Source organism: Arvicanthis niloticus, chromosome 8, assembly GCF_011762505.2.
Source record: "Arvicanthis niloticus isolate mArvNil1 chromosome 8, mArvNil1.pat.X, whole genome shotgun sequence".
Lineage (NCBI taxonomy): Eukaryota > Metazoa > Chordata > Mammalia > Rodentia > Muridae > Arvicanthis > Arvicanthis niloticus.
In genome coordinates, this window is record NC_047665.1 from 54,938,769 (window position 1) to 54,959,970 (window position 21,202).

At 38.8% G+C, this 21,202-nt stretch overlaps 1 protein-coding gene across 9 annotated transcripts in view; it reads right to left on the reverse strand.

Annotated features, from left to right (window-relative positions):
• The window catches only part of LOC117713780 (aldo-keto reductase family 1 member C13-like), a 54,694-nt gene that overhangs the window by 11,903 nt on the left and 21,589 nt on the right, over positions 1-21,202 (reverse strand). For 3 of the 9 annotated variants that reach the window (XR_013112257.1, XM_076939400.1, XM_076939401.1), the window contains one exon: positions 14,612-14,707. The exons of 1 other annotated variant lie outside the window; for it this stretch is intronic. Coding sequence is in view for 4 of the 8 variants with exons in the window: in XM_076939400.1 (XP_076795515.1) it covers positions 14,636-14,707 (72 nt within the window). In the remaining 4 variants the exon portion in view is untranslated. Of the gene's footprint in view, positions 1-4,098; positions 11,235-12,407; positions 12,490-12,760; positions 14,200-14,611; positions 14,708-16,373; positions 16,398-21,202 lie in introns of those variants that run through there. 5 more of the 9 variants (XR_013112256.1, XR_013112254.1, XR_013112255.1 and 2 more) reach the window with 4 other exon arrangements.

Genomic DNA, 21,202 nt, shown 5'->3' on the forward strand with positions numbered 1-21,202 from the left:
GTTAGTCTGGCTAAGGGTTTATCTATCTTGTTGATTTTCTCAAAGAACCAGCTCCTGGTTTTGTTGATTCTTTGTAGTATTCTTTTTGTTTCTACTTGGTTGATTTCAACCCTGAGTTTGATTATTTCCTGCTGTCTACTCCTCTTGAGTATATTTGCTTCTATTTGTTCTAGAGCTTTCAGGTGTGCTGTTAAGCTGCTAGTGCATGCTCTCTCCAGTTTTTTTTTTTTTTTTTTTTTTTGGTGGGTGCTTAGAGCAATGAGTTTTTCTCTTATTCTCTTATTCTCTTATTTATTGTATCCCATAATTTTGCTATGATGTGCCTTCATTTTTATTAAATTCTAAAAAGTCTTTAATTTCTTTCTTTATTTCTTCCTTGACCTAGTTATTGTGGAATAGAGAGTTGTTCTGCTTCAATGTGTATATGTGGGCTTTCCATTGTTTTTGTTGTTACTGAAGACCAGCCTTAGTCTGTCATGTTCTGATAGGACGCATGGGATTATTTCAATCTTCCTGTGTCTACTGAGGCCAGTTTTGTGACCAAAACTGGTCAATTTGAAGAAGGTACCATGAGGTGCTGAGAAGAAGGATAGTCTTTTGTTTTAGGATGAGATGTTCTATAGATATCTGTTAAATCCATTTGGTTCATAACTTCTGTTAATTTTATTGTGTCTCTGTTTAGTTTCTGTTTCAATGATCTGTCCATTGCTGAGAGTGAGGTGTTGAAGTCTTCCACTATTATTGTGTGAGGTGCAAAGTATGCTTTGAGCTTTTAAAGTTTCTTTTATGAATGTGGATACCCTTGTATTTGGAGCATAAATGTTTAAAATTGAGAGTTCATCTTGGTAGACTTCTCATTTACAAGTATTAAGTGTCTTTCCTTATCTTTTATTTGATAACTTTTGATTGAAAGTTGATTTTATTCTATATTGGAATGGCTACTCCAGCTTGTTTCTTGGAACCATTTGCTTGGAAAATTGCTTTCCATTCTTTTACTCCTAGGTACTGTCTGTATTTATCACTGAGGTGCATTTCCTGTATGCAGCAAAATGCTGGGTTCTGTTTACATATTCAGTCTGTTAGTCTATGTCTTTTTATTGGGGAATTGAGTTCCTTGATGTTAAAAGATATTAAGGAAAAGTGATTGTTGCTTCTTCTTATTTTGTTGTTTAAAGTGGAATTATGTTTTTGTGGCTAACTTCTTTTGGATTTGTTGGAAGAAGATTATTTTCTTGCCTTTTCTGGGATGTAGTTTCCCTCCTTCCGTTGGAGTTTTCCCTCTATTAGCCTTTGTAGTGTTGTATTTGTAGAAAGATATTACGTAAATTTGGTTTTGTCATGGAATATCTTGGTTTCTCCATCTATGGTAATTGAGAGTTTTGCTGGGAATAGTAGTTTGGACTGGCATTTGTGTTCTCTTAGGATCCATATGACACCTGTCTAGGATATTCTGGCTTTTATAGTCTCTGGTGAAAAGTCTGGTAAATTTTGATAGGTCTGCCTTTATATATACTGCTTTTAATATTCTTTCTTTGCTTTTGCATTTGGTGTTTTGATTTTTATTGTTTCTACTTCCATTTTTAGATCCTGGATGGTTTTATTCAACTCCTTCACCTGTTTCATTGTGTTTTCTTGTAATTTTTAAGGGATTTTTGCATTTCCTCTTTAATGGCTTCTAGCTGTTCTACCTGTTCTATCTGTGTTCTCCTATATTTCTTTAAGGGAGTTATTTATGTCCTTCATAAAGTCCTCTATCACTATCATGAGAAGTGATTTTAAATCAGAATCTTGCTTTTCTGGTGTCATGGGGTATCCAGGACTTGCTATGGTGGGAGAACTGGGTTCTGATGATGCCAAGTAACCTTGGTTTCTGGTGCTTATGTTCTTGAGCTTGCCTTTCACCATCTGGTTATCTCTAGTGCTACCTGCACTCGCTGTCTCTGACTGGAGGCTGTCCTTCCTATTATCTTGGTTGTGTCAGAACTCCTCAGAATCTAGCTATCTTTGTGATCTGGTGATCCTGAGATCCTGGGTATAAGAGCTCCTGGGAGTTAGGCTACCTCTAGGATCCTGAAATCCTGGTGTGACCAAGCTCCTGAGTTCCCATAATCCTATGATCCTATGTTCCTGGGTGTGCTAGAGCTCTTGGGAGTCCAGCTTCCTCTGGGTTTTATGGGATTGGGTGCAGAGCAATGATCCTAGGCATGTTAGAGCTCCTGGGAGTCCAGCTTCCTCTGTGATCCTAGGTGTGTTAGACCTTCTGGTAGTCCAGCCTCCTCTGGATTTTGTAGAATTAATGCAGAGCTGGTGGCCATGGTCTGCTCAGGGCACCAGGGCAGACTGGAAGGAACCCATGCTACTGCTCAGGTGGGGGGGTCCTGCATCCCTGGGGTTCCCAGTTACTTCCTGTTTGGAGTGGGTGTTGTGGCCTCCTCACCTATGATCCTAGGTATGTTAGAGCTACTGGGAGTCCAGCTTCCTCTGGGTGTTGTGGGATTGGGTGCAGATTTGGCACCCAAGGTCTGCTCAGGACCCCGGCTCAGATCAGAAGGAACCCATGCCACTGGCCAGGAGGAGGTTCCTACATCTTCGGGTCCCAGCAGGTCCCAGTAACTCCCAGTTTAGGGGGGTGTTGTGGCCTCGTCACCTATGATCCTGGGAATGTTAGAGCTCCTGGGAGTCCAGCCTCCTCTGTGTGTTGTGGGATTGGGTGCAGAGCTGGCACCCAGGGTCTGCTCAGGGCACAGGCACAGACCGGAGCTAGTTTGAATGTTTATTCTATAAAAAAAAGTAATCAATTTTTGAAGGCACAGAATGTATTATATACATTTGTATGTATATATGAAACACATACATATATCATTGAATATCAACTTTTTCTGATTTAAATATTATCAAAAAATCAGATGATATCCCATTACCATGTATGTTTTTATGTTTATGTAAAATTAAATAAGTCACATTTAAAAGAGTATCTTTGTAGTACAGACAAATATATAATACGTTTAAGAACCTAGAAATTGTTGAAGACTTATAGTCTCATAGCCATTCCCGGCTATTTACTTTGAGAGAACAGATTTGAGAGGATGGTTTTCAGCTGACATTCATTCTAAAGCCAAGAAAAAAAAAGCCTGGTTCAGAACTAAGTCTTTTAGTTAGGAGAGATGACAGAGGTTCTAGTTAGTCAACAATATGATGGACTGTGTATTAGGTCTATCTGGTACCTTACTGATACAAATTGGTATAGTTATGCTTTAATTGTATTTTGAGAGAAAAGTTTTATTTTAACAGGAAGGGTGATATGTAGGAGGAGCTAAGGTGGGAAAAATAAGAAGAGGAAGAGGAGGAATAAGAAGAAGAGGAGGAGAAGGAGAGGAGGAGCTAGGTAATGAGAGGGGGTGGGAGGGAGAGGGAGAGGGAGAGGGAGAGGGAGAGGGAGAGGGAGAGGGAGAGGGAGAGGGAGAGGGAGAGGGAGAGGGAGAGGGAGAGGGAGAGGGAGAGGGAGAGGGAGAGGGAGAGGGAGAGGGAGAGGGAGACGGAGACGGAGAGGGAGAGGGAGAGGGAGACGGAGAGGGAGAGGGAGACGGAGAGACGGAGACGGAGAGACGGAGACGGAGAGACGGAGACGGAGAGACGGAGACGGAGAGACGGAGACGGAGACGGAGAGACGGAGACGGAGAGACGGAGACAACAAAGAGACAGATGAACATGGAGGTGGATTTTTGAGTGTCTCTGCCAGTCAAAGATAGTTGATATATCTAGGTTGGGTATTAAGTTACACTTCTGATTGTATGGGCATCTTGTTATTGAGCATTACCAAACGTATAAAGCCTTTGATTAACATTTTAAAAATTGTATAAAAACAAAAAGGAGGAGAGGCAATGGGATAGGGGTTTTCTATGGATGGGAAATGAGTAAAAGGGATGCCATCTGAAATGTAAATAAAATATCCAATATAAATAAATAAATAAATAAATAAGAACCTAGAAATTAATATGCATGCATGTTGTCCACTGATGTTTGGCAAAATGTTAAAGACTTTCACTGAAACAAAGACAAATTTTAACTGATGGAATTGAGTAAAATGGAAATCTAAAATGCAAAACAATGAATTCAGACCTTTATTTCACATTATATATGCAAACCATCTTAAATTGATTCAAGATTACAATTTAGATGATAAGACAATAAAACCAAGGACTATGATGCTAGACTAGACTGTGATATTTAGAAGTTATGGGAAACAAAAGGAAAAATGCTGAGAAGTCATCAGAGTTTAAAACTTTTGTGCAGCAAAAGATAAAATCAAGAGAATAGTTGACAAATCACAGGATGGAACTTTTCTAAGAGGGGTGTTTGGAAATGTGGGTTTTCTTTGCTTACTATATAATTTCCTGTTTTACTGCATTCTGCATTGCCAGACACAACATGATCGCAGCATACAAATGAAGGAACGGCCAGGAAACAAGGAAGAAAGATTTGGACTTTCAGTGGACAATAGATAGAACTCACTCTTTCTCAGTTTCTTGTTATAGAATTAATATTTTTGAAAGGATTAAGCCAATTATACACAAGGTTATAGCTTAGTTGATGCTAAAGAAGAAAATAATTTTCTGCCACCCACTCCTCACTTCAGCAGAATTTTCATACTTCTCAAAGCACTCAAAATATTTGAAAACTCTTAACTCCTCTGAGAGCAGAAAGATCTTCTCCTCCAACCATTTTTCCCTGGATGAATTCATCCCAGTATTCTAGTCTCCAATAATATCAAGCATTCCTGGGAACAGAGCAGCTGAGCAGACCAGCAAAATAGTTAAACTAACTGAAGACCTTCACCATTCCCTTTTCTTCTCCAAATCCAATCCCCCAGCCTCATCTATAGCTCTGAAACAAAACACCGGCTGTATGTAACCCTTTTTCTCCATCTGCCCACATCTCATGTGGATCCCATAGTCTTCCCCTTCCTAACCTCTCACTCCCAACTTAAAGCTTTGTCTCACTCTGAAAATCCATCAGGCACCCACTACGAACACATAGACCACTTCTGCCAGAGAACTAGGTAGTCTGACTACAGATCTTCACCTTTCCCTCTGTTCCCTCTGTTCCAGCTCTGCAGCAGAACAGCTGTCTCAGCCTTTCCTCACCTTATTTCTGCTAGATCCCAAAGATCTTCCCCTTCTAATCACCTCCCTCTACCTGTTACTTTTTTTCAGCCCCCAATCCAACAGGTGAACCTAAAGTCACCCCTGCGAGGCAAGCAGGGGTACTGACTGAAAATTTTCACCCCTCCTCTATTCCTCCAGACCCAAGTCCCATGTTTCAGCACCAGCTTTACAACTGCACACATGCTTCAGCCTTCCCTACTGCTGCCCAACACTCCATCTCCTGTGGATCTCACAGGTCTCCATCTCCATCTCCATCCCCCAACTTGGCTCATTGCTTTATCTCAGCACTGGACCCCAGACGGCATGCTCTGTTAGTTCAAAGATAACTCTTTCCAGAGGAGCAGGTAGGCTGAATGAAGGTCTTCACCTCTCTTCTGTTCCTCCAGATTCAATCCCCCAGTTCTCTAACCCCAATGGATCAGAAAGTCCTCCTCTATCCTTCCTTCTCCCAACTCCTCCCATTATCCCAGCCTCCAACACTAGAAGGAATTCCTTGGAACACACCAGCTGGGCATTCCAGTGAAAATAGGAAATTTAACTGAAGACCTTCACCACTTCCTCCTCTCCTCCAAATCGAACCCTGTAATCCCTTCCCTAGCTCCAACAAAGAACATGTGATGCAGGCTTCTTCCCCACCTCCAAGCTCTCCACATCTAGGGTGGATTCCACAGATCTTTCTTTTTTAACTTCCCCTCCCTCATTCATTTCTTTCTCTTAGCCTCCACCCCTACTCCAGCAATACTTAATGCTAACTGACAGGCTACTCCTGCCAGATAAGCAGGTAGGCTGACTATAGATCTTCCCCATCCTCCTCTTCCAGATCCAATTCCCAGTCTCATCCTCAATTCTGTCTCTGGCTTTCTTTGGTGAGCTTTCTTCACCCTTTACTCCCAACTGAGAGAGACTAAATAAGTTGATCCAAGTAAAACACTCTGATTCCCTCACTTCTGTGAACCCCTCCAGAACACTAGCCCTTTCCTTTCCTAAGTCTCAGCTGCCAATTTCTAGATCCCAATACTTTGCCTATTATCCAAAGTATAATAAGACTCCAACAAACTAAATAACCCATTTTAAGAATGGTGTACAGAGCTAAACAGAGAATTCCCAATTAAGGAATCTCTAATGGCCTATAGCACTTTAAAAAAAAATGTTCAGCATCCTTAGACATCAGGGAAATGCAAATCAAACAGTCCTGAGATTGTGCCATACACCAATCAGAATGGCTAAGATCAAAACTCAAGGGACAGCACATGCTGTAGAGGATGTGGAGAAAGGGGAACAATCCTCCACTGCTGGTAGGAAAATGCAAATCTTTGAGATTACTACTTTGAGATTCTATCTTATACCTGTCCGAATGACTAAGATTTATAACAAGTGACAGCTCATGCTAGCAAAGATGTGGAGTAAGGAATAGAACATTCCTCCAATGGTGGTGTAAGTCAAAAGTTGTACAACCACTATGGAACTCAGTATGGTAGTTCCTCAGAAAGATGAGAATCAAACTACCTCAAGATCCAGCTATATCACTGAATATACTCTTGGGCATACACCCAAAAGGCACTTCATCAACCACAAGAACAATTTCTCAGTGATGTTCATTGTTACTCTACCCATAATGCCCAGAAAAATGTAAACATCCTAGATCTTCTTCAACTGAAAACTGGATGATAAAACTGTGGTTTAGTTACACAACTGAGTATTTCTGAAGACTTTAAAAACAAACATAAAATTTGCAGGCACAATAGATGGATCTAGAAAAAAAAATCATCCTTCATGAAGTATCCCAGCTGCAGAAACATAAATATGGTAAATATCTGCTTATATGTTGACATTAGCAATTAAATAAAAGATAATCAAGCTACAAGCTGTAAACACAGAGGGGTTCACTATAAAGGAAAGGATGTAGTGGGTCATGTAGATTTTCCTGAGAGGGGGAAATAGAGTAGGTTTTATGAGTGGAGTGGGGATAAGGGAGGTGGGAATGGGAAGATGTGGTGGCAAACAGGAGAGGAGGTGAGGCTGACAGAAGGAATGAGGGACAAGACACCTAGAACTGGGAGGCATTTGTAATGAAAATGCAGTGAAAACTTCTTAAAATATATGAAGGTAATCCTAATGAAGTCTTCTAGTAATAGGGAGATGGAGTACTAATTGTCCATCTCTTGTTACCAAAGAGTTTTCGTGTAACCAGGACTGGGTTGCATCCAATTGAGTTGTTGGCAAAATTGGTCCCATGGAATTCTCCAAACAATCCAAGCTGTTGACAAATCAGTTGCTCTCCACATACTGACAGCAAGGACTCATTGCTGAAAAAAACATTCACCAAGTTCATTGAAAATGGAGAAGTTGAACTGGTGCCTACATACAACCTTCACCCCTATGTTCTAGTGTCTGTGATATGGGAAGTCACTCTTCACCAAAACAGAAACACACCCCAACCAAGCCACAAAGCCTTTGATCTACAATATTGTCCTGCCTGTAAAATATGCCAAGGAAATGATGATACAAAGCTTTTAGGAGTAACCAGCAAACATCTGATTTGTCTTAAGGTCCACTCCACAAGATTAAATTCATATCTCAAACTGTTTGGGTGACCAGGAACCACAGACTACACAGTCCCAAGACCTAGGGTAAAACCACATACTACTGGTCTTAAAAAGGTCAGTAATTAAATGACTCCTAATGATATTCTGCTAGATTCATAGATCAGTGCCTTGCCCAGCCATAATCAGAGAACATTGCCCCTGTAGCAGATGTGAACAAACACAGAGACCCACAGTCAGACATTATACAGAGAGATTTTGAAATGCATGGCTCTAAATGGAATGTCTCCATCAAATCCCTCCACTAAATGTTCAGGGTACCCAAGAAAAAAAGAGGAAGAAAGAGTCAAAGAGGCTGGAGAGATGGAGAATGCTCACAGCCAACCATTGGATTGAGTGTGGGGGTCCCAATGGAGGAGTTGGAGAAGGGACTGAAGGAACTGAGGGGGTTTGCAGCTACATGGGGGGAGCAACAGTGTCAACCAGCCAGACACTCCAGAGCTCCAGGGACTGTACCACCAACCAGAGAGTACACATGGAGGAACCCTTGGCTTTGGCCACATATGTGACAGAGGATGGTCTTGTTGAACATAAGTGGGAGGAGTGGCCCTTGGGCCTGAGTGGCATCAATGCTCCAGTGTAGGGGAATGTCAGGAAGGAAAGGCAGGAGTGGGTGGGTAGGGAGGAGAGTATCCTCATAGAGGCAGGTGAGGGGGGATGGGATAGGGGCTCCAGAGAGGAGATCTGGAAAGGGGATATCATTTGAAATGTAAATAAAGAAAATATCCAATAAAAGAAAAAAAAGAGTCTAAGAGCTCGAAGCCATAGACGACACTAGGAGAACAAGGCCCTCTAAACCAGCTGTGGAAAACTCCTGGGAACTCGCAGAGACTGAACCTGAAAGCACAGAGCCTACACAGTCTGCACAAGGTCCTTGACATACAATTTATAATTTTTGGTTTAGTGTATATATGGGAATCCTGAGTGATGAATGAATAGGTTTGGTTCTTGTCTTTTCTTTGGTGGATATTTTCCTTTTGTTGACTTACTTTGTTCAACTCTGATGTGATAGTTTTTGTTTTATCTTATATTTTATTCTTTTATGTTTGGTTTTATCTCTTAGAAGCCCACTCTCTTCTTATCAGAGAGAGAGTGTGGGTACAGATGGGAGGGGAGGCTGGAAGGAGCTTGGAGGAGTATGGGGGGATGAAACTGTAATCAGGACATATTGTTTGACAAAAGAATCTGTCTTAAAAGAGAAAACATTCTTAAAAGGGGAAGAAAAAAAAGAACAAGAGACAGTTTGATGTCCAAAAGGCTATCAAATGTTCTCCTCAAATGTAGCATCATGATCTATTTTCCATATTCTAATAACAGATATTGGTCAATAATTTTTTCAAGGGCAAATAAAATCCAAGTTTATTTCCATCTACTTTCTGTAGTTTACAAAGATTCTGTAGTAAATTATTTCTAAGATAAAAAAAAAAAAAAAAAAACAGCTCCATAAACCAAAGGTTTCCTCATTTGTCTAAGTGATTCCAGGGCTGAGAGGAGAGGGTAAGTCATTTTACAGATGATAAACTTTGCTCTGATGCATCTTCAAGCATGGGACCAATAAGATAATATTGTAACTTCCAGGGCTACTCAGATTTGAAGCAAGAAATTGGTTACCCGTTGTGATATTTCTAGTTGTCAACTTGACTACATCTGGAATAAACCACAATCTAGAAATGGAGGGCACACCTATGACCCAGATCTTGAGGCTGGAAATTATACTCTTTTAATCCAGATCTTGAGGCACACCTTTAATCTGGACCGTGCCTTCTGCTGGAGGCCTACATAAGAACAATGGAAGAAGGAAGGCTTTGTTCTTCTTTGCCTGCTTGCACTTACTTTGCCAGCACATCTGTTGGAGCCTACTCCTTCAGGATTCCTGCTTATATAGAAGACCAGCTGAACCACCACCCTCATGGGACTGAGCAATTCCTTGATTCTTGGACTTCCCATTCACAGCAGGCCATTGTTGGGTTAACGGGACTGTACCTTCTAAATCATTCCAATAAATTCCCTTTTTATATAAAGATTCATTCAGTAAGTTCTGTGACTCTAGAGAGCTGTGACTAATACAACTGTGGATGGGACCTAAGGACCAAGGTCTCACTGTGCATGTTTTGTAAGGCTGGGTAAAACACAGTCAAATTGCTTACCAAGTGAAATCTCATGTATTATGTTTGCCGATTTATTTTGTTGCTGTAGACATTTGACTGTTTTCAAAAGTCTGGACAACGTTACTTAGCCAACATCAAGTAGATCATTGATGTTTATATAAGTGAATGTGAAACTTCATACTGCCACACTTATTTTATTTTTTAATATCTTGGCATTTTTATTGAAGTTTTTATGTACTTGAAGTTGTATTTTATTATTATGAAAATGAGGTGATGCTCTAGGGTCTGTAAACATATGCAGGCTTTTTGTGTAAGATCATACTTATGTTATTAAACATGGAGAAATAAACCTGGGGCCCAATTAGAAGTTTCAACCTACCAAATAGCGGCAATGGTACTAGAGAGTATTTTTTATGCTATCAGAGAAGAAAAGTGATCATCAACATCACTTAGCTACAACCCTAAAACCTATAACAGTGACCTGCCTACAAGATATACCTGTGTAATAGTGGCACAATTGTTATGGAAGGAGCCAACTATGCTTTGTTAGATTTAAGACCTACTCCACAAGTTGTAACCCATACTTGGCACAGTTAATGAGGACTAGAACCTGAGACTAGATAGGTCATGGCAATCAGGGGAAACTTACGACTATTACTCTGATAAAGCAGCATAGCAACAGAATGACTCCTAACGACATAACACTATACCCAAAGATCAGGGCCTTGTTCAATCCCTCCTGACATCTCATGGGTCTGTACTATTTAGGTAATGTCTCATTCCCCAATCCAGAACTCTGTTATTTAGATGGTGTGAGGGAAGCCAGACTCTGCTGGTTAGTTAAGAATTCTTCACCTTCCATACTGAGAACCATGGACTTCATGCAATGTGTCACAGGCCAGATGAGCCCTCTCATAAATACCTGATAACTCCAACTTCTCTAGAGCCAACAGTCTCTGTGTAGAAACTACTTCCCCTTAGGTTCTCATTTCCTAAACTCTATCACCAGAGTTCCACAGAAGTTAATTTTTTGTCTCAATCATTCAAAAGGAAACTAATCACACAAGAAACACTGAAAATATTGACCAAAGAAAGACCTTTATGGCAACCATTACAACAATGTCAAAGAATGATGAAAATGTAATGTCTTATGTTCCTGACTGGTGGGCACACATCTGGCTGAAGGAGCCCTGTCAGGCAGCTCAGACCAAGCAGAAGTGACATATGTTGAATCAGCAGCTTCTGGGGTGTCACACATGTCACTATTCATATAACTTTGAAACTGTGTGTAGAAGTCATAACACAGATCTCCACCTTAAAATTCATCAGAAAAGGGATATTCTGGGTGTCCCTTTCCACTAAAAAAGAAAAGAAAAATGTAAAACATTAACTCTTGGGTTTATTTCTATGGTAACAAAAGCAGAAATTTATGATGCTATCATTAGGCTTGACCACTTTGTTTTCCTGTCCAATTGTGGAATATACTATTTTTATTTTTATAAACTTGACTATAAAGGAAATCTTTTAAAAATATTATAACTGAATTTTTCATATTAAATTTTCTTGCCAAGATCTGAATGATCCAGAGAGTAGACATTCACAAAGTGCTCCTTTCTTTTGGCTTCTACAGTCAGTCTGCCAAAGCACAGAAGGCAGGAATGGGTCGCATTTCAGTCAGTCAATAAAAGCATAAAGGGAATATCCTGTTTAATGTGAGTCTGAACATTAATCATTACAAAATAATGTGGACAATTCAGCTTTTAGGTACTATCTTTTCATTTAACTAACTCATTTGTTTTTATGCACTACTCATTAAATATAATAATTTCTGTTAAATTCAGATAAATAATGTCATTGATAAGATAGATTTCTAAGTCTAAGGAGCAAGGTTATCATATAATTTGTAGATCTTTATACATTAGCACCATTACAAAACATAAATTGACAAAAATCATTACTTACTAAACTGTCTAATAGGTGGTCAGAGTTCCTGAGTGCTTGCCATTTTCTGACTGACTTGCATTACGTCCCACCTTATCTTTCATTTTGCTTTTTTAATTAAAAACTCTTTAGCAATGATAATACACATGCTTGTCTTTGCAAACTATTTATCACTTTTGAACATTATTATGTTTATTTCTATTGACAATTAAAGTCTTCCCAAGTAACAAGGAATTATATATTCCATGTTTGTCTTTATTTGAAACCTGTATGGACTATCAGATTATATAACCATGTCCTCAGTAGGAGATGTGCCTAAACCTTCAGAGAAAATATTTTTAATGACTATCAATTTAATCAGTGACTGAGTTTTTCCACTATATATATTCTCCCTTTGTTTTACATCTCTTCCTGCATAAACTTTATCTTCAGTATTAACATATTTGTAACTCAGACATGGAAAATCAGAATTGTTAAAATAACTGTATTAATGGAAGCTTTCAAGAGACTAAGGAAGTATTTGGTTTCTGAACAAGCATTCACGAGAAAGGAAAAGACATAAAGTAAAATAAATTATCAGAGTGACTTACAGGGAGCAGGTGCATATCTTAAATTTCTGTTCAGGCTATCTAGGATTTTCATATCCTCTGATGGTAGCTGAAACTCAAATACCTATTGAACAATTAGAAACACTTCAGGACACTCCACATTTGCAAATCTTAAATCCCAAGTGAAACAAATTTTATTCTGAAAGGAAATTTTTTAATTTACAAAAAGGTTCTAAGAGGTATTAAAAATATCAAGAAAGATACTCAAGTGGTCAATGGATGTCAGATGAAAGTTCAAGAAAATCATTTTTCAGATATGTTGAAGCAGCCAAGTATAGACAAAAGGAGCTGCAGCAAATACAAATTTGATGTTATTCAAGAGAACTGAGAATACATTATAAAGAGATGATAAACAGAACCACTTTTCTATCAATAAACCTAACAAAATATACCCAAATGCCCTAATAGGAAAACACTAAGAAAAATTTTAAATATATTAAAAAGACACCTAAAATTGAAAACTCCCATTATAGTTACATATTAAAATTCTCAATATTTCAAAACTTTTTGTCTCAACTGATGGACAAATTTAGTACCTACCTAAAGACTGAAAGACCTATCTAAACACTGCAAGATATAATCAACGTAAATAATAATAAATTATGAAATTTATATATACTTGTGTATGAATTATCTAGTCAGAGAATCATATTTTTATTCTTAATTAAAATATTATTATGTCTTTTCACCACCCCCTTTCTCTCCTCTAGAAGTCTTACATGTCTCCCTGCTACTCTTTCTTATATTCATGGTCTCTTTTGTTCAATTATTACTACACCCACATAAATGCGCACATACACAGAGAGAGAGAGAGTCTGTTGAATCTACTTAGTGAATATATATATATATATATAATTTCATGGCTGACTAGTTGGTACTAGATAAGCAATTAAGGAGCTTATCCTAAGCAAGACTAATTCTTTTGCTCTAGACTCTTAGAAATCTCTAATTGCCTACAGCTCTACAGCTCTTTGTCTAAGGATGCCCATCATGAAAGATCTGCCCTGCATATAGGAGTGTCTTTTAGTACTGTCCTTATCCAGTTTAAACATCCATATTGTTGAAGTAATTTGTCATATTTTTAAATACAACAAGGTAGATTAAAATTATTGTCACTTTATTCAACAAGACTGATAGTCCATCATAATTAGAGAAAAAGTGAGTATAAATAAGACAAAGAAAATCCATGGATATAAGTATTCTTGCTGGAAACACCACATAGACATTTAGAAAATTATTTAAGTGTTCTTTGAATTTTTATTTCACATGATTTCATAAATTGCACTTAAAGAAGAGTTTGGAACACATCTGTAAACAAAAAAGGCATATAATATTCTATTCTTAACAAAGAAAGAACATGATATTTAACCACAAACTAAAGGAATAAACACAATAAAAAGAAGAGCTTTAGCTCATAAATGAATGAATTAATGAATACATATATGTGTGTGTGATTGTGTGTGTGTGTTTGTATGTGCATGTGCATGTGTGATTGTGTGTGTGTGTGTGTGTGTGTGTGTGTATGTGTGTGTGTAAACCTGAGCTTGATACCAGGTTTCATCCTCATAGCTGTTGTAGCTCATTCATTGGAAGGCATCGGAACTGAAATAAGGAAATGGATGTGGGGTAAAGAGGCATTTGAGGGTCTCACTTTGTTGCAGACAGGCTTGTATTTGAGCACAGGGTTATTCAGAATTTTCTCCAGCTGCCTGCTGTCAAAGTTGAACACCCCAATGAACTTGACCAATCCTGCATCCTTACACGTCTCCATGTTCTAGGAATGAAGGAATGAGCTGTTAAAAGAACAGCATCTAGCTCTGCACATATAGCTTGTGGGCAGAGCCCTGCCAGAGTGTGAAAAACCCTGAATTTGATCATCATCACACTAATGCTGAAAAAGTCGCCCCAGGGAGACTGCCTGCATGACCCCTGACACTGAGCATGAAGAAACCAAAAGACTAAAGATGACAGAGGAAGTAAGTGACAGCCACACAAGATCCCTGGGTACTTGCTAAGAAGCTGTGATGTGGCATGGCAGAATGCAATCATTCGCATTGTCCTGAATACACTACTTCCCTCTGTCACATCGCAGGAACTCCAATAACACTCTCTATAAACATAAAGAATGCCTACACCCAGAGGCACATTCCCATATTCTCCAGTACCCCTGAGGCTCCCTCTCTCACCTCTTCCATTGTCCTTCCAACTGCTCATCTCTCATGTGGCACAGATATCCACTGTGTCAAAATATGTTTCCCATGTTCATCTTCATCTTCCCCCAGCTGGAATAGAAACAGTCTGCATGATGATCTGAGTAAACAAGGATGTCTCAGAGGAATAGCTCAAATTGGAACACTAAATATTCATTAGGTGGAGCATCATGCTATGTATTTATACATATTTGTATTTGCATGTGGAATTATGAAGTGTATTTTTAGGTGCTTGAACTAATTTTTTGAATAAAAAATTATTATCTTGTCTCAAGCTCAACAGCACTCTAAGTTCTTATGCACAACAATTGACCAAGCAGTCTAGCATGAGTTTTAGCAAACAAGGAAGCAAGAACAGACTTCAGAATAAAAGCAGACCAAGCTGGGCAACAGTGGCCTTGATTCTGACAGGTGCAGTCTTCTCTTTCTTTGTTGTCTCTTACCTATATTTCCCTCAGTGTGGGCACTTTTAGAAAAAAAGGTCTACATCTCTTGAAAGTTTATTTTACCCAAGATTCAGTGTAATAAATGAGAAATTTAGATAACCATAAAGTTGAAAAACCCACTAAGAAAAAAGTGTAACACCACTAGGCTCGCACTCCCATATAAGGAAATTCCTGAAACTCATTTGAGCCTATCCAGGTAAAGTCAACAACTTTAAGCTGTTTTTCTTTTTGTTCTATTTGGGAAGCCTAGGACTGATCCAGTGCGACTGAACATGACCAAATCTTCTTGGAACCTATAACACCCACTACTAGCATCTACCCAACTTACTGAGAGCCCAGAGTTATCCCAATTAACATGACCACTACCATGGTACAATAACCCTAAGTGTACAGTGGTGGTATTCATATTTTTTGTAATAATCATCAGTTGTCTAATTAATACCCACTTAACAATGGAGAAAACATTCCTAGTGTTGAAAACCTAGCCCGCTGCCCAGGACTAGTGAAATCATAGACCTTCAAGCAAAACCTATAACCGCTACTTTATTAAACCACTATAATCCCTAACTAAATTCTAAATACCTGTTCCTATTCTCAACATTAAATTTAATACTATTCCACATCAAGAAAACTTCTCTATGAAGGCAATTTAGACCATCATAAAAAAAATCACAAATAATCAACGTGAGCATTTGTGGAACCTGGTCCCAACTGACATATTTACAATACAACTCATATACCTAAGTCTCAGGGGTTACCTATGGCTCTTTATAAGTTGATTTGAGGAGGCCATTGGTCAGCTAACCTCCTGTTCAACATTAGGCTCTTGAAATTTATAAGGGAACAGGACAGTGGTTCTCTGCCTATTCCTTGCCTGGTGAAGGCAATGTTATAAGGAACATCCAGATGAGGAACCACAGATTCTCCCAAGGTCAGTTTAGGGAGTCTTTAAAAGAAGAAAGTGATTGTAATGGTCAAGGTTAGCATCACTCAGTTACCATCAAATGCATTTTGGGGATGGGAAATATTGAAGACATCAGTTGTAGCAGGGTATTAAATGAAACACGGATCAAAGACACATGACAAAAATCAAACTATGAGAAAGAGATTGTGGAAGCCTGTTGGCATAAGTAACATGTAATTTATTCTTTAATTGAAAAGATCCCAAGACTTGTCTCATTTAATCCAATGTAGGCTATGATATGTCAGGATATAGTCCAGGAGAGGTGTACACTTGCATGCCAGAAGAGTGCATCAGATCCAGCATAGATGGTTGCAAGCTTTCCTGTGGTTGCTGCGAATTGAATTCAGAATGTCTGGAAGAACAGACAATGCTCTTAAATACTGAGCCATCTCTCCAGCACAAAGATTTGCCTTGAATCTTTGAATGTGCATTGATGATTTTTTTACCTGAATGCATGTTTCTGTGAGAATGCCAGATCCTCTAGAACTGGAATTACAGACAGTTGGAGCATTCATATGGATGCTGAGAATTGATCATCTTGCCAGACATCAACCATTCTCATCTCTCTCCCATCATGCCTGAGCTATCCTCTCTATCATTGACCAGCCCATTCTAACATAAGTTCTATAACCAAAGAGTTTCTAATTCAAAATCATGGTCTCCCTTTTCAAGTGATTAAACCTAATGTTTTAGTTTGCCAGTGTCCAGACAACTTAGCTGGTACCCTGTCATCAAATAATGGAGTCCCTGCTTTGTTTAGGGGTTAGGAGTTTAACAGGTTTTTAAGAATACACAGAGCTAGGAGCATGGCTCAGTGGCATAGTTCATGGCTAGTATGTACAGGGCTCTGGGCTCAATTCCCATTATTAAAAAAAGAAAGAAAACAATTTCTTTGAATCCTTGATGTAGTTTGGTTGGTAAAGCTACTTTCTGTGAAAGACTGGAAACCTGAGATCAACCCCCAGAACTCACAAAAAGGTGGAAGCAGAAAACTTTGTGGCACTCCCATAGACTGAATCACCAACCAAAGTGTGAGCATGGGCTGAACCTAGGTCCCCTCTACATATGTAGCACATGAGCAACTTGGGCTTCATGTGAGTCTCCCCAAAACAGGAGTAGGGGTGTCTGTCCCTGAATCAGTTGCCCACCTGTCTAAACAGACTGCTTTGTCTGGCCTCAGTGGGAGAGGATGAGCCTAGTCCTGTAGTGACCTGATGTGCCCAGGGGAGGAAGGTGTGTAGCAAATAGTGGGTGTGTGATACCTAGAGGGGCACCTTTATTTTTTTTTAAAGATTTTATTTATTTATTTATGAGTTCACTGTAGCTGTCTTCACACATACCAGAAGAGGGCATCTGATCCCATTACAGGTGGTTGTGAGCCACCATGTGGTTGCTGGGAATTGAACTCAGAACCTCTGGAAGAGCAGTCAGTGCTCTTAACCACTGAGCCACCTCTCCAGCCCCGAGGGGGCACCTTTAAAAGAGAGAAGGGAAGGGGGTAGGTTCTGTGTGAAGGGGTACTTGAAAAAGATGGCAAGTTGATATTGGGATGTAAAGTGAGTAAATAAATAAATATTTCAGCATAAATAGAAACCTAAATAATCCTTAAGACTATTAAAGATCCAAAACTTTTAACAAAAATGTTAAACATTTATTACAATAAAACAAAAATAGCTTAAACTTAGTATTTTTAATTTCCTATAATAGTCAATTTCTAAGAATGTCAACTTGCCTCGAATATAAAAAATATGAAAAATTTATAAAGTTTATAAATTTATAAAGTTTATAACCATTTGATTATAAACAACCTAGTACATAAAAATCTACTTCTGTGTGCTTTATTTGTTAAAAGCTCCCTATAACTCAACTGTGTAAAACTTCAGCATTATTAAAATTTTTATAACATAATTATATGTATGCTATTATTTCTCTTCAAAGCATATGTTAGTTATTATCCAGGCCAGCTGCACAATCAAGTGGGACCCTTAGACCCTGCGGAGAGGACTGAGATGCACAAGAAAATAAAAAGGCACAGCAAGTCAAGAAGTATGATCAAGCTGACAAAGATTTCATTGTTCACACAGGTTACATATTCTGAAAACAGGATATTGGGAGGGGTAGGAAAGGAAAGAGGGCTTTGCAGGTGGAGGAAGCTAGTTACAGCTGTGGGGTCTAACTAAGTTATTCTTACAAAGCCTTGTTGTTAGCAGGGGTTATAAAAACATCTATCTAGTAGGATGTTGTCTAAATCTAAAGATCAGGAGGAAGGGTTACTAAGGTAGGTTGCTATGAGGCCTTGTTTGAAGTTCTGAGAACTGAAAAGTGAATCATGGAAGGTAAGCCAAAAGAAGAATAGTAGGTAGGAGAACCAAGGGTGAGTGTTTGCCAAGAGTAAGGCCTTGCCATGGCTTCCCACAAGTTATCTTCTTTACATTTTTTAATTGAGATAAAGAACTGGAAACAAAATAAAAAAAATAAAAAGATGTAAGTCAAAATATTCTGGTACCATACTCGTAATTAAACATAAAACTCTTTAGATATTTGTGTCTATAATTGAAACGTAGTCTTTATGATATATATATATATATATATATATATATATATATATATATATTTTAAATTCCTATTTATTTGCCAGACTAATTACAGGTGCCATTTATTCATTAACAGGGATAGCATATCTGGGATATGAAAGTCTGAATCTGAGACACCTAGTCTCCAGTAGAAAATTAGAAGCCACTTACATGTGACATGATGAATAGGAAGAGGCTGACAATAAAAAATACACTCTATTTCCAAGTGAGAAAGTTTGGAAGAACATCAAAAGTAACAAAACAAAAAGTTATAGGGTGAGGTGGTTTAAAAAGAAATGGCCTCCATAGATTCATGTGTTTGAGTGCTTGGTCACAAGGAGTAAAACTATTAGTATGTGTGGCTTTGTTGGAAGGTACAGTGGAAGTGGGTATTGAGGTATTATATGCTCAAGCTACACCCAGTGAAGCTCAAGTTAGTATCCTTCTGCTACTTGAGAATCAAGATGTAGAACACCCAGCTACTTCTCTGGAACCATGTCTTCCTGGATGTCATCATCATTCCTGCCATGACGATAATGGATTAATCCTCTGGAACTGTAAGCCAGCCCTAATTAAAAATTTTCCTTTATAAGAGTTGTTGTGGTCATGTTGTTGTGGTCATGTTGTTGTGGTCATGTTGTCTCTTCACAGCAATAGAAACCCTAATTAAAATATAGGGTGATAAGACAGCTAAGAAACATAAGCAAACTGAAATTGGTACCCAAAGGGAGTATTGGTATAGTGGTGGTGGTGGTGGAGAGAGAGAGGTAAGATGCACATTGTTGTAGCCACAAGGCAGATCCCCAGTAAGAGAGAGGATGTACGAGTCTTATCATAAAGACAAGCATGATTGTCAGACAAAACAGACTGAAGTCCTGCTAAGAGGTAAGCCCACCTTCCTGAAAGCCTCAAATCCAGCTGGGCATTCTGTTAAGACTCTTCTGATGTGATGGTTTGGGCCAGGTACCATTACCATATTGAGTCTATTGTTTAATATTGAGCCATCATAAGATCTAATAACAGTGACAATGCCAACTCAAGGAATCTGGAGCCTGGGCAAGAAAGGAAAAGGAGCTAATCACAAAGAAGAGGCAAACCACGTGTCAGCAACTGGAAAATTCAAGTGGAAAGTTTGGCTCAGACACTGAAGACCATGTTAGAAATCAACCTCATCCTCAGTAGCTAGAAACTGACTCCATCACCCTATCACACAACTGATTGTTCTGGGGACAAAACCTGAATAAACTTCTTCTCAATCTAGTAAACCCTTCACTTTGGTCACTTCATCTCAGAGTGAAACCTTTTTACCACTTGAAACCCAACAGAGAGTGATGCATGTGGTTCTCTATAGCCCAGGTCCAGCATCTACTGCAAGATTCTGAAGCTACTTCACAAACCTGCAGGACGATTCATCATATATTTTATGTATCTTATCTTCATTAGCATTTAGCACATTTATTTTTCTGGATCTTGCCTTCCTAGAAGGAAGAAATATTTCCTGAATCCATGTGAATATGGTATCCACCCTTGTCACATTGCAATCAGTATTGAATCCAGGAAGCCAACAGCCAGTTCTCTAGACAGGCGATTTTCATTTTTGTACCAAGCTGAACAATCAACAATAATAGGGGAATAGAGTTCCCAGAATAACCAACAGAAGCAAACTCTATCCATGTTGTCTTCTGTTTTTACATGGTCCTAACCTGAAGAAACTGAGAAGCAAAATCAAGTTACTGGGCAAACTGATTGGGTCTTCACCCAGTCTACATCTATTTTCCATTGATCCTGCGACAACACCACCACTACTGGTTCCTCATGAATTTCCACAAACTGATATGTGAAATTCATTTCCTGTCACACTTCTGGCTGAACAGATACTGCTTTTTTTTCTTTGTGAAACACAAGAGTAACAGAAATTATTACATCTAAACTTGTTCCATTTTCAAGCAACATCATGAGAGGAGCTGAACTTAAAACAGTAGTCTACATGTACCAGAGAGCTCAAACCAATTTACTTTCTTTATATGAATTAGGATTCCTAAATACATTACTATATCATGATAAAGAAACATACTTTATAAATTTTTTAGAATCTTTCAATCATAGTAAATTAGGCAATATATTTATTAAATAATAAGTTAACATTTGTGAGACTAGGATGCATTTACCTCCTACTTTGGTTGTTTTTGTGTGTGGGGTCACCATGAATCCTTTGTTTTATCTTTCTGTGTGGATGTTGAGTGTACATGATATGTGCATGAACATGTGTGAGTGCGGGTATACACATGCCTCAGCACAGAGATCACAGGACAACCGCAGGAGCCAGTCCTTGTTCCTTAACTGCCGCCTTGTTTCAAACTGCCGAGCATGCCAGACTAGCTTATCCACAAGCATCCAGGGATTCTCCCATCATGTCTCCTACCCTACTCTAGAGAGACTGGGATTATAGACACACAGTAACACACAGGCTTTTTACATGGATTCTAGGGATCTGAAGCCAGATCCTTATACGTACACATCAAGCACTGTTGTGAGAATTTTGGTTTCTTTAAAAATGCAGCTATGTTGTGTGAGTATGTTTCTG